Source organism: Engystomops pustulosus, chromosome 5 (genome assembly GCF_040894005.1).
Source record: "Engystomops pustulosus chromosome 5, aEngPut4.maternal, whole genome shotgun sequence".
Classification (NCBI taxonomy): Eukaryota; Metazoa; Chordata; class Amphibia; order Anura; family Leptodactylidae; genus Engystomops; species Engystomops pustulosus.
The window spans coordinates 42,899,975-42,913,845 of NC_092415.1; the positions used below are offsets into that span (position 1 = coordinate 42,899,975).

Below are 13,871 nucleotides of genomic sequence, written 5' to 3' on the forward strand. Positions count from 1 at the left end.
TACAGCTGATTATTGTATCCTAGGACTAAAGTACAATAAATTACCAATATCCAGAGGTCAGTTTGTAACTAGGGGTCGTATGTAAGTCGAGTGTTCTTAAGTAGGGGACCACCTGTATTGGAAAACTCTAACTTTTCATTACACAAACACTATCAATTATTTCCTGACAGTGGACAACCCCTTTAAGCGGACTGTAGCCCGAGAAGGTGAAGGAAATTTTTAAATCCTCTCTCCATTTGCCGGTAGGTAAAACAGAGGAACCATGTGATGGGATTAATGGGTTTCCCACTATACTATTCAGAGAAGGAAAAAAAAAAAAGTCTCTGAACTCTGGGTCCCCCAAAAATTCCTAGAACAGAAGTGTCAAATATCTCCATGTGCATGGGGCCTTAGTGTACATGTCTGGCCAAAACAAACCCCCAACAACACAGCAATGGCTGGGTACATGTACCACCACTTCATACTCATGGGCTTACTGTATAGGACCTTCTACCTCCATCAACTCTGACCTTTGCATCAATAAAAAGGTGCCATTCATTCACCGAATCTAGTTAAAATTATACATTTCCTTCTTGTCATGATTTTTTTTCTCCTAAAAAAGCTTTGGGATCACAAATTCATTGCCAAAAAAATTAATCCACAAAAAACAAAACTATAATTCATCCTAAACATACAGACCAAAACCTATGCTTTTTCTAGGCAAAATCTATACACTGTAAACAATGGGGCATTTATATGTCATTTTAGGTGAATCCTAAAATTCTGTACAGGGTTAAATATAAAAATTTAAATTCCACAAAAATTCCTATGTAAAACCAGGATAATACAATAAACTAGGAAAATGCAACACTGTAGCAGGGATCCAACACGAGGGCGGTCGGAAGATAATACCAATGTCTGTGCCCCCCCCCAGGGCCCAATGACAAACCATAGACCATAGCAGCGGCTAACCATAGGATACAAATGCATCAAGTAGCATGGCTGCAGGACACCAACAGGAAAGATCATGCCATAAGTTATCGCACACAGATCCCAAAATACATATACAAGTGGGTGGAGCAACATCTACTGCTGGTCTGAAAGCAAAACTGCAGGATGAGTAATAAGCAGATAAAACCAACAAAGATGAGAAACTTGACTCTTCTGAAATACTTGGTATCTACAGAACAGAAAGAAGCGGAACAAGAATAAAGTCTAACCCTTTCCCACGACCGCTCGCTGACAAGCGATTCACCAATCTGAACAAATATGAAGATGCCCAAGTGCTTTATTAAACTCATTACAGAGTAAAAGGGGTTGGCCACTGTATACACCGCTGCTGGGGCCCTTCTGTTCTGAACGCTATACAATCCGTCAGAGCTGCAACCAATCACTGGCCTCAATAGTAACTTCTACACTATCGTAGGGTCACCAAGACGCTGTAGAGGTCACCAAGGACACCGATTGACTGCAGCGATTATCTGAAAAGGAGCCAGAACCGGGCCGCAAGAGCTAGAACTGAGTGTCATTTCAAATATGCACCGTCCTCGTGTCGTGCAGCCAATTACAATGTAGTAAAACCACAAGTGTGGGGAACTATAAAAGTCATGTGGACAAAAACTGCATTTTAAAGACCTAGAAAATTGATTTGCCTACCCATATCAATACTGATCCATAGGTGACAGAACCGGGGAGACCTCACTGATAAGTCATGTGTTTGCTTACTCCATACAACAATTAGGTGACGGCAGCGACTCATTTGTTCTTACCTGATCAGAAGGAAATCCAGGCTCCTCTTTTTCGACCTTTATGGACGTCACCTTGGCGCAATTGGAAGGGTCCATCTTATTATCCATGCGCTCCAGCTTGGGTGTGATATCCGCTAGGTTATCCTTGCTGTCATCCTTATCTAACAAGTAGCGTAGTAGTGCATTTTCTTTCTTTTTGGGGCTCACAGGTTCTGGCTTTATAGTCACATCAGAGCCGGGACCTGTGCTATTGGACTCCTGATTCAGTTCTTTCCCAGTGGCCTCGGCTGTAAGCTTGGCCAGGTCAACAGGTGAGCTGCTGTCCTGTAAAAGTCTGTGCAAAATTTTATGCTTCTCTTTCAGTGAGGTTCCGTGTGCTGAGGCAGACATACTATTGGCTGCAAAGTGTCCCAAGGAGTCCTTGCTGTTTGTATCTCCCATAGGGTTGAGTGGTGAAGGCTCGATCTGATCAGATTTGGTGGTAAGTAACTGCAAAAGTTTTGTCTGGCCTTTGTTGTCCATCAATCTGTTCTGACCGTCCATTTTGTCACCACCAGGAGCCATGCTTTCAGAACAATCCTTCTGGTCCGATGAGCGGCAGGTAGTGTCCCCTTGCCCGGTTCCAGCCTCAGGCGGCTCTCCATAAAGCCCAAAAGAATCTTTAGCGTCCATACTCCCCATTTTTCTCAGTTGGGGAGGGTTCATGCTACCTGGCGAATTTTGTACATTCCCGCTTTTCAGGTCAGGTGATGCCATGGGTGGGGCTAGAGGAACCCCGTGGCCCTCACTAAGAGCCTGAAGTGCATTCAGAGAGCTATTGGCAAAACTATGGCTATTTCCTGTGCTACTACAAACTGGAGAATGCAAACTTCCTGCAGGGGAAAACTGACTGGGTGCAATCCGAGGACTTCCCGCCACTCCCGGGCTCATACGATGCCTTGGGGAAAGCATAGAGTTAGGCTGACCCTGGCCCATGCCAGGACTTCCCTGTGAAGGGCTATTCATTTTGAGTGCATAGTTATTACCCTGAGGAGTGGCAGCTTGCATGCTGGAGACATGGTTCATTCCTCCCGAGCCAACATATCTGCCAGATGACAAGCCCATTTGTTCCTTTGGGCCATTTATGGCATAATTCATATTGCTACTTATGGTCATGTCCTGACCGGGGTTCCCGCCGCACGCTGCTTGATGAGCCGGGCTGCTGGATACGACAGGGTCTAGCGGCTTACCCATGTTTTGTCCAGTCATGTCCTGATTCATTCCACATAGATTCTGTTCTCTGCGGGACAAAACAAAAAACTGCATCACAAAAAGATCATCACAATCTTATTACATTCAATACATTATCAGGTTTGTCCTGTATGACAAAGCTGATGCGCAACTTCTCTCTGACTGACAAGTCTCTCCCTGTGCTCAGAGACCAGTCAATCATGGACCAAAGACGGAGCAGGGCATAGCGGCCTCATATACCAGTGATCAGGCTTTAAACCGTATTTCTAAACCACGGTTTATAGCTCTCTGCCATCAGGGACCCCATCAGAATTACATACTGCCCCAAGCTGCATCAACTCTAAGACGGCTTTCCTTTTAGGTACTGAAGCATACAAGTATATGGGGGTGAAAACGGCGATGTGCTATGTAAAGTAGAATTTTTCTGGGAAAAAACACAATAAAATATTGAGCAGCGAGTCAGTACAAGGAACAATAAGACTATAGCACAAGCCTAATGGTGGTGACGCCACTGTGAAGGCAGCTAACTATAGATTCTCAGCTACGACTTAGCACCTGTTTTGCAAATGCTGTAACATAAGACCTCTCTGTGCAGTAAATCTTCACAGACGTCCTCTCCAGCCCTAAAAGCTTACACATATACATACACTCTGTAACCCTACCCCCAATCCTTCTTGCACCTGTAATTCATGGCCAGCATGATAACAGCCCATTAGTATTTCTGTACATTGGGTTACTAATGCTACTTACTATGCATGGCCAGGCACTATAAATCTTAACACGAGAGATTCAATCCTCTCAAACACAAACTGTTTACATGTCAGAGTTAAAGAGGTCATTTGCACTACAAGTCCTTACCTTTGAAGCATGTGTATGGATATTACAAGCTGAGGTTCATTTGTACCCGGAGAGCGGATGAGTTTGCTCCTCGTTTGGGCAGCAACAACTGTGCCGTCAGACAACGAAAATCGGTATATAGGACTTAATGCATATCCTACCCTGAGAACTGAGGGAAGAAGAGATGTTATATTGTACGTTATAGATTCATTGCTTTACTGATTGCTGTGTGTAATATAAAAGCTTCGCCGTAATACAAAAATTGACCACATTCACATGACTGTTGTGGGGACATATACAAACTTCCCCCTATGGCGACCTGGTGCTGCTACCGTACCCAGGAAAATCAATACTCTATCTTTCCACATTTATAAAGCCTATGGAGAAGGGAGGGGCGGGCAGCTTTCATCCCTCCTCCCCAGAGCGCCAACATATCCTCGCCCGGGCGAGCGCACGTCCTTCTGAATACGTCTTTAGGCCAAGGCCCTATAGAGTCACTTTCGATGCAATTTTTCATTTAACTGCACTAGTGTCAATGTAAGACAATAGTGGGAGATACTTGTATTATTATTTGGGTTATGGGCAGTGAATGGGCAGAGCTGTAATACCAAACGCAGATATGGGCAAAGACTGTCAAGAGACCTTGGAATACCTTTCAAATATTTGATCAAAGTGGGCTGCTGGTACCCAAACCCCACATATCTGATACTGATGACCAATCCTGTGGATAGATCATCAATATTTGTTTCAGACAACCTTATTAAATGTCTGGGATTTAAATTTTTTCTTTATATATGGCTCTGGGGGTTAAGAAATAATAAAGAACCAATACCTCCACCCATGCTTTGTACAACCATGGTGCATCCTACCACTACCAGCCTCTGTATATAGCAGTGACATCACACGGACAGCTGCACCCGCTACAGCCTAAGACTTTTTCTGTAGCAGGCGTGGCTGTTGAGACCTCATCACTGTAATAGGTGGCACTGCGGCTGAATGAGTATGTGTTGAAAAAGTTAGCATCAGCTCCATTTTATCCCGATGGAGCAATACGCAAAAAGTTTTTTATTTAACCCCGGACAATCCCCTTTAAGCGTGCTGCTTTCAGGAGTCAAAAATATCTCTTTTTGTGGCCTCGTTTTATTGGAGCACTACGTGCCAGCATTTTCCTAATGAAATTAAGAAGGTGAAGATTAGAAGGCGAAAAGATGATGAATCTCTTACATGAAAAACAGGGTAAACGTTTAATAAAATAAAATGTAATGTATTCATTCTGCTTTTCAAAGCTTCCATAATGACATTATGAACACCCTTACCTTCTTGGTGATGCCTTTTGCTTAGAGACAATTCGCCATCGTGAGAATGGAATTTTTGAATACATCGCCGTACCAAATCCTCCCAGCCTGGTCTCATCAGCGCCCTCATGGTACTCGTGTCCAGAGAGGTTATTTTACCTGAAAAGTCAAGATATCGGTACTATAACTCCACATTATTATACTCTGTAGCAGTAAAGATACTGGGGCATATTTACCATCATGGGCAAACTATCAGAAATAGAATCCATGAAGCAAAATTCTCAAACACGGCTTGTGCCGTTCCAATACGAGAAAACATTCAGGTGCATTTTAATATGCAAGATCCCAACCAATTTGTCAAATACTTTGTGAGCGTCTGAAATTTCAGAGTGCGGCGCTCAGTAATCTCAGTGCTCCCTCTCATGGTCTAAGAGTGCTGGAGATCCCAGAGCGCTGTGCTTTGTGATTTCCGCCGCTCCCAACTTGAACTAGTGCTCCAAACTGGGACCCTTAAAAACTGGGGGTCAAGGCAGTCGGATCAGTTTGTCAAAATACTACTTGGGTGACAAACAAGGCATGCAAGGGCCAAGGGTTATCGTGGGTTTTATATAGAAGATCAGTACCACAGATCTATAAAAAAACCTATTGTGTGCATTAGCTTCAATACTGCTGCAAGACAACAGATGTTTCAGCTACTACAGCAGATGAATTTACTTTCTATAATCTTTGGAAATACAATCATGTCCATCACTACAGCATTTCTGCAGATCCCTCCCTGCAGCACTGCAATCTGCATACTGGTCTCTGTATACAGACAGGTGAGGACAGTCAGGAGTAGGGGGAGGAGGGTTACCTTGCAAGTCCTGGCGAGTCGAGAATGTTTCGGATGAGGGAGGAGGTCGTTCTTTCACTGGAACTCTCCTGGCCACACATATCAAGCAAGACTGTAAATCTTCAAAAGACAGACAATTGTTTCAGACAAGAGAGAGGATCACACAATCACACAAAGTTTTCTTTACAGATGATTAAAGGCGTTTACTACATTAAAATGTCAATGTCCTGGAAACAACAAGGAAAGTCACCTACTTATATATGTGTATATGTATATATTCTTTAGGTTTCTACCCAAGTTGAATTTGTATGAAAGTCGGAACTGGGATATATGGTATCTGTAACTCAAGAGAAGATTTTTTTTTTTTTCCCCTGTGAAATTTTTTGCAGTAATAGGACCAAGAATTATCAATAAAGCTTCATTACAGACACATTACAGATGATTATTGCAGTCTGGGACTATAGTAACATCCAGAGAGCTTCACCAGAGATCAGAGATCTGTCTGTAACTAGGGGTCTTCTGTAAGTTGGGTGTCCTCAAGGGGACCAGGTGTGTGTGAATATGTATATATATTTTATATAATTCAATGGTGGTCACCGATAAGCAGGTCTCTGTCATGAGTAGCCATATTGGAAACAAGGGCAATGAAGTCAGTGAAGCAAACTGTAATGCTCCTTTGTAGTGGTATATAAATTAAGTTCCTTATTGTGCTGACAAAGAGACCAATCCTGATGAAGGTAAATAGTGGTCAGGCTTCCTGATAACCTTACCTTCTCCTTCTTCCTTAATGGACTTTGGTTGGGATACTGCAAAGCACTGCATAGTTTCATATTTCTGGTGTGTTTCCCGGCCGTCGTGACTTTCCTCTTCACACTCCGCCGTTGGCTTCACCAGCATACGGCAATTGAATGTATGGCTATTACGTCTAGGTCCCCCATTAACTGAGAGGAAACAAATAACATGCGAGTCAGGCCGGAAAATGGGGACGAACAATGCAGACAATGGGATGAAAACCTGATGGTGCATCTTACCTAAAGACTTTGGCAGCAGGTTTTTGATGAACTCACTGTGATCTCCGACATGTAATATGCTATAGACACTGGTATTCATGAGCTCTTCCTGGTTGTACCGGAGATACTGAGTCACATTCTCAGAGACAAACACTACATTCCCTTCACGGTTCACCACAAAAAAGAACCCATCCAAGGCCTGGAGAAGGAAGAAAAACATTTCATTTTATGGTTTGTCCTGTCTGCTCAAAAGATGGCACCTATAAAAGGTGAGGGGGCAGCGATCTGCACCCAGCACATTAAGGTCGGGGGTCACTTCTGAAGAACATTTAAAGGAAATCTACTATCAAAATCCAGCATGATAAACCAGGGACACTTACTCATAGATCCAGGTACCATGACTGTGGTAATCTTCTTATATTTGTTACCAATGGCCTCCTTCCTATTAAATTCAGCTTTTAACATTCTACTAATGAGCCAGAAGGGCTCTAGGGGGGTATTAACAGAGCCCAACTGTGCACCAACTTCACAGGCTGTTACACGGTCTCACTCTTGCCCCCTCAGCCTGCTGTAATGTCACACATTGGTAGAGAAGAAGTACTCCTGCATAGTGTAGTAGCATGTGAAGCCATTGTAGGGAGGGGCTCTGCTAACAGCCCCCCCAGCCTTCTCACTCATTAGCATAATTTTAAATGTTGATTTTAGAAGGAAGTAAACCCTGGACAACAAACGCAAGGTTACCACAGTCATAGTGCCTGGTTTATCATGATGGATTTTGATGGTAGAGGGGGTTCATTTAAAGGGGTTGCCTGGGATTAGGAAAACAGATTACTTCTTCCATACACTACTTATGTTGTGTGTGACGTTGCAATCCAGTTTTATATCCAGCTAAAGTGCCATACCAGACACAGGCTAGAAACAGTTGTGGAGATGTTTCACAAATGAATAAAAACAAACTTCTTATCCCCCAACTTTATTAGATGATTAATCGCCGAGAGAATAATTTCAATAATAAGTTTGTAGTCCAAGCGTAACAGAGGATGCACAAGTGGGTACACTTCCATGATTCATCTGTTTACCAATCTTCGTTGGCTCCCGTACCCGGCAGAGAATGCATAAGATCCAGAACCGGCAGCCCACACCTACTTACAGCATGACTAACATCCCAGACCATAGCCAGGAACCCAGAAAAATAACCAAACTGCAGGCAAACTTTTAGGCCGTGGCTGGTGTGTGAACTATAGCCTGTGCTCTGGGCGGATCCCCTGATTCTACATGGTTTGGTGTTGCTGTTTTGCAGGGAAGCAGGGACTCCTTGTATCATAAATCACTATGATGCATGGAGTCCGGTCTACAGAAAGGTGCCCAGTGCATGGTGCGTTTTCACAGACAGTCAATACTTGTCATGTAGCTACTGTAGCGGGTACTTATAGTATAGTTATAGTTTACTTATGGCTCTCACTATAACTTCTATAGTGATTGTTAGTAGCTCAGGGACCCAGATACTGCACCAGACAGGCCGTCCCTTTAAAGCCCCATCCTATGAGCTGAGGCCAGCATGTTCTGTAGGAGAAGGCGGCCGGGGCGAGCGTCTCGGCTCCGTCATGTGATGTTTACTTCACTAAAGGAAACTGCAATTCCCGCTCTGTTGCTTGGCAACGGCCATATACTTACGACATGTACAAGTGCAGACATTGCAAGAAACAATTAAAAAGCAGATGCTTCCTTATTGCAGGAGCAGATCTCACAGAGACCCCACATACACGCCCAGGAGATACCCTGCACTGCCAAGTGCACATGGTCTATATAACATGCCCATCCATAGCACAAGGTGCAGTATTCACAAGATGATGAATAAGAGAAGGCATGGTGGTCGGCTTCTTTATTACTATATCTGGTACTAGAGAAAGGTAACAGCTGTTACATGGTTATCAGTCACACAGTAAATGGTGTGAGGGGTAGAGCAGACTCATATACAGCTTTGTGGAGGGTTTAGTAAAGATTCATTAAATATCTTCCCTTTCCATGCACAAGTTCCTTGTTATTTAGACACAATGTACAATCTGCCACCCCTGCTCTATAACATGCTCACTGCAGATTGCACTCTATGTACAATCTCCTCAGCTCCTCCTGCTCTATAACATGCTACCTGCAGACAGGACACTGTACTATCTGCTCAGCTCCTCCTGCTCTATAACATGCTGCCTGCAGTTAGGACACTACATACAATCTGCTCATCTCTTCCTGCTCCATAACATGCTGCCAGCAGATAGGACACTGTACAATCTGCTCATTTCCTCCTGCTCTATAACAAGCTGCCTGCAGGCTGGACTACAGTTTTATGGTGACAGATTCCCTATTTGTGCACAGCACACTGGCCACTGCACAGAGAAAGCAGAGCAAGTGCAGAACGGAGAAACTGAAAAACAGGAAGTGTATAGACGGCAGAGATGCCCTTTGCCCATGTAGTACGCAGCACCTTTACATGTGAACGTGCACTGAGGGGGAAATGTGGCGAGCAGTAAAGTTTTGATGTAACAGGGAAAATAAACATCTGCTGTTTCCGCTAACGTATTATATAGAAAAACACAATAATAACACAGCAGTGACAGACCATATACGCGAGACATATACCTCCAGCATCATGGGTCCAAGGGCGTCCTTGTCGATGACACTTTGGCCTGTAGAGGATACGTCCGCTTTTTGAACTTCATCCTCATTTGAAGCTGCTGCTTTTTCTGCAATAAAAGACGACATTTTAGGAGGTGGAAACAAGTGAAATAAATACCTTGAATCCTCAATAATGCATTCAAATGCTAGTAACAATAAATGTCCCCTTGTAAGGCTGTGTTCAGACAAATGGGATTCCTTATATTTTCAGATTTTGCACCTAATACACACAACAACGAATGTTTCCAGAATCTTGATAAGTACGGAGGACACAAGGGTGCACCACGGATATAAATGTCTGTAGCCCAAGTACTATGGTGGCTAATAGCTAATAGCAACCAATCAGAGCCCAGCTTTCATTTTCCCACAGCAATTTATACAACAAAAGAGGAGCTCTGATTTGATGGAGATTTATCAGAATTGTCTATATTAATTCTTTCTTTATATAGTGCACACAGATTACGCAGCGTTGCGCAGACTTTGCCAAATTGGCCCCTGTCCCTAATGGGGCTCACCATCTAGTCAACCTACCATTATGTTTTGGAGTGTGGGAGGAAAACCGGAGTACCCGAAGGAAATGCACGCAAACACAGAGCGAACATAGAAAATCTTTGCAGTTCTTAGCCTGGATGGGACTTGAACCCAGGACTCCAGCGCCGCAAGGTTGTAATGCTAACCACTAAGCCGCCGTGCTGCCCTCTCTCTTTATAAGCAGGAGAGGCCCGAGGTTGGTGCCCAAAGACAAACTCAGTTACCAATGGACCCTTCCATAAGCAAAGGAAAACAAAAACCTTAAAAAGGGGTTCGCCACTTTACCTCATGTTTTTTTACAATGTGTGTTAGTGGTAAGGGGGGGGGGACGGGTAATTTACCAATATACATCTACTAATAGTTCTGCTCTTTCTTTATATGAAAAGTGAAACCTCCTGTCTTACCTCATCAGCCGGACATTCCTCTCCATAAAATGGCTGCAGATGGAGGGTCATGTGATCTCTATCTGTCCATGAACAATCACCCTGCCAGGACCATATGATTATGTATTCATAAATATACGTTTTCTATCCTGCCAGTGCCAGTTAGAAATCACATGTCCCTCCGTCTGCGGTCATTTTACGGACACACAAATTACAAAAAACATGAAGTGGCCAAACCTTTTAACATCAAGATTTTAGTTAGTGTGTTAGATGCCACATGTGAAGGAGCCAGTTTCTAGATTTCGATGGATCACCACATCCAAGGAATCCTCTACCAGGTCAAAGAATATAAGGACACACTGCGTAAATAGACCTCAGCTCAGCATCAGCTAATAGGAGATCTCCAAATACAGAGGTCCATGCGCATTCCACAAATACTTCCAAATCGCAACACATCAACGCGCATGGATTCTGGAAGGCTGACGTTCGGCCGGGTTTACAGCTCACACATGAAAAACGCACTTTAATCTGGCAAATGTAAGAGCAAACAGACATTTCCTACTGCTCTCTAGTAAAACCAGCGCCGGGGGATTTCTGGGGTTTAAGTTGAATCTTGTCCCAGAATTCAAACTCAATCCGACCTTTTATGAAAAGACCCGGGCGACGGTAATGTAGTCGTGGAGGAAAAAAAAACGCATCAACATACACTGGGGCTTTGTAGCACCTTCAGAAAAGAAGCCTAAAGTAAATGGAGTAATTTCCAGTACGTGGTTAATACAATTTTATTACTAGTGATGGGACAGAACACGGACGAAATACCAAATGAAGGCAACAATTCCCACTCATCCAACCAACAAGTAGGAAGAGCTGGGGAATGGATATCTGTACAATAGTTATATACAGACAGTCCCCGGGTTACGTACAAAATAGGTCCCATAGGTTTGTTCTTAAATTGAATTTGTATGTAAGTCGAAACTGTTTATTTAATAATTGTAAAAAAATGTTTTGCCCCAGTGACAATTGGAGTCTCAAAATTTTTTGCTGTATTTGGACCAAGGATCATCACTAAAGCTTCATTATAGACACCTTACAGCTGATCATTGCAGCCTGGGACTGTAGTAACATTCAGAGAGCTTCACCAGAGGTCACAGTGGGCAGAGGGGTCCGTCTTTAATTAGGGGTCGTCTGCAAGTTGGGTGTCCTTAAGTAGGGGACCACCTGTAATGCGGCCAGCAAGTATTGGTTTTACATCCTGCTCTTAATCTTTATTGGGTTAATGCACCAACATGTCCAGACTGCCCTGGGGAGAAGGCAGCAAAATGTCTACGGCAGTGTATGTAAAGCTATCTGTATGTGTGAACTGTGACATCACATAACTATATTACATGAGATAAGTTGTTAGATTTTTTAGAAGCAATATAATATATAAAGCAGAAAGCCCTGTATAAACAAGTTTTTTGTTGAAAAGAAAAAAAAAAAAATATCTGAAACCAAAAATTTATGAAACTTCAGATCTAACCTTGGATGATTTTCCCAACGCTAAAGTTGACAGCTCCAAAGTCACGTGAAAAGGACCAGAAAGAGAGTCATAGTTTGCCTGAAAGGAGTCATGTTTAGTGGCAGCTCATTTGGTGCTCAAGTTACTAGATACAAGCTTTATGTCAAATTAAAAGTTATGAATCTCGACATTTAGATTGTGGTTCTGTGATATACAGAGCCAGACATATAGGTGGGATTTTTATCTGCATGTCACATTTCCAAATATGTCTCTAAATAATTTTGTGTCTCTGGTTCTGTAGCTCACAGAACCACAAGCCTGATGTGATCTGAAAGAGGAGATTCTTAACTTTAATATGATGCCATGTTTCTAGGTACTAGAACCGAAGTTAGAGGCATCTCCCTGCAGCAATAACTTGACTCATCTCAGGTAAAATATGACTCTTCTGTGCTCATTTTACATCATTTTGGAGGAGATGTATTTATAAGGCAAGATTTTACCTAAAATAGAGAATTATAGAAATGTCATTTCATATACTACCTGAAGGGGCTAGTAGTTTAAATGAGTAAAATCTGGTGACAGGTTCCCTTTAAAAATCCCAGACAAACAATTTTAAAAGATGGATATTATGTGTAAGCTAATCTAAAATAGAAAAAGAGCACTTAAGTGACATTTAGTAAGCGTGGTGAGCACAGAAGCAGCCAGTCTCATGCCTCTTATGTACAATAGGCGGCCTCTCCCTTAGAAAAGACATGTAAGACAATGTAGGCCTCTGGGGAATTAAAGGAGTTAAGGACATGTTGCTGCTCAGGAAAGCTTTAGGAGGTAAGCAAGTGAGACAATTATACATCTGCACAATACTAAAATTAGAAAAGCCGCCATATGGCCTGGTGAAGCCGGCATCACATTCGTATTCATTAGGAAGCGTTCTGCTAGCAGAAAAAAAAAAAAAAACACAAGGCCCTTCCTGCGCTCGCCCAAATCTGTTTATCTTTTCAACATTAATGCGCCATATATCATCTGGCTGCTGAAAACTCCCACAGTGACTGAAAAAGAAAAAAAGACCCGTGAAGCAATGGGCGCAGCTGCACGCGTTCTCACTGGGAGCAGCCTCCAGCACATCATACCAGCACTTCCCCTTCTGCACCCTCATTAGCAAAATCACAGTTTCTCCAGATAAGATATCACCGATCCGGGCACAATCCCCCCCCCCCCAATTTCTTAGTTGAGAAAGTGAGACATTGATGCGCTGTCAGCAATGCCAGGAATTATTTTGTGAAGCGCGTGACAAGATGACTAAGCATATAGAGGAGGTCCATGAGCGCTCAGACACTTTTGGTAAAAGTTAACCCATGCAATGACATATCGGAAAACAAATCTAGGACCCTTCCGGAGAGTACACAGGGTATTTCAGAAATAGACAGGATGACCTTCCTGTCCCTACACGCTCCCCTAAAAACATTCATGTCCCTATAGCTATTAATAATTACCCAGCATCATGCTGTTGATGATTTGGAGCTAAAATGAGATAGATTTTGGATACATTCAGAGAAACAGAGAAAATTTTTCTTCAGCTTTGTCTTACTACAGTTACAAAACTGTAGTAAGACAAAGCCCAAGAAAAATTGAGTTAGAGTTTGTTTTCAGGGGATGTTTTATTTTTCTATGAAAAAAAAAAAAAATCTTCTGCAACAACAAAAAATTTCTCCTGTCTCAATCGTCTTAGAATTATTGGCCCCAATTTTGCATGTCTAGAAATGGCACTTTCCTAACATGAGCCCCACTTGCCCATGCAGCTGACTGTAGCCATGACATGTATCAGCTTCCTCCTCGTTTTCTATAGTGCCTTCAGTGCAGG

At 42.9% G+C, this 13,871-nt stretch overlaps 1 protein-coding gene across 5 annotated transcripts in view; it reads right to left on the reverse strand.

Moving 5' to 3' along the window:
* The window catches only part of NCOA2 (nuclear receptor coactivator 2), a 144,084-nt gene that overhangs the window by 29,078 nt on the left and 101,135 nt on the right, over positions 1–13,871 (reverse strand). For all 5 annotated transcript variants that reach the window (XM_072151767.1, XM_072151768.1, XM_072151764.1 and 2 more), the window contains 7 exons: positions 9,566–9,669; positions 6,953–7,130; positions 6,692–6,862; positions 5,943–6,041; positions 5,111–5,248; positions 3,816–3,963; positions 1,749–3,006 (listed from right to left, as the gene is read on the reverse strand). In XM_072151767.1, the coding sequence (XP_072007868.1) occupies positions 1,749–3,006; positions 3,816–3,963; positions 5,111–5,248; positions 5,943–6,041; positions 6,692–6,862; positions 6,953–7,130; positions 9,566–9,669 (2,096 nt within the window). The remainder of the gene's footprint in view (positions 1–1,748; positions 3,007–3,815; positions 3,964–5,110; positions 5,249–5,942; positions 6,042–6,691; positions 6,863–6,952; positions 7,131–9,565; positions 9,670–13,871) is intronic.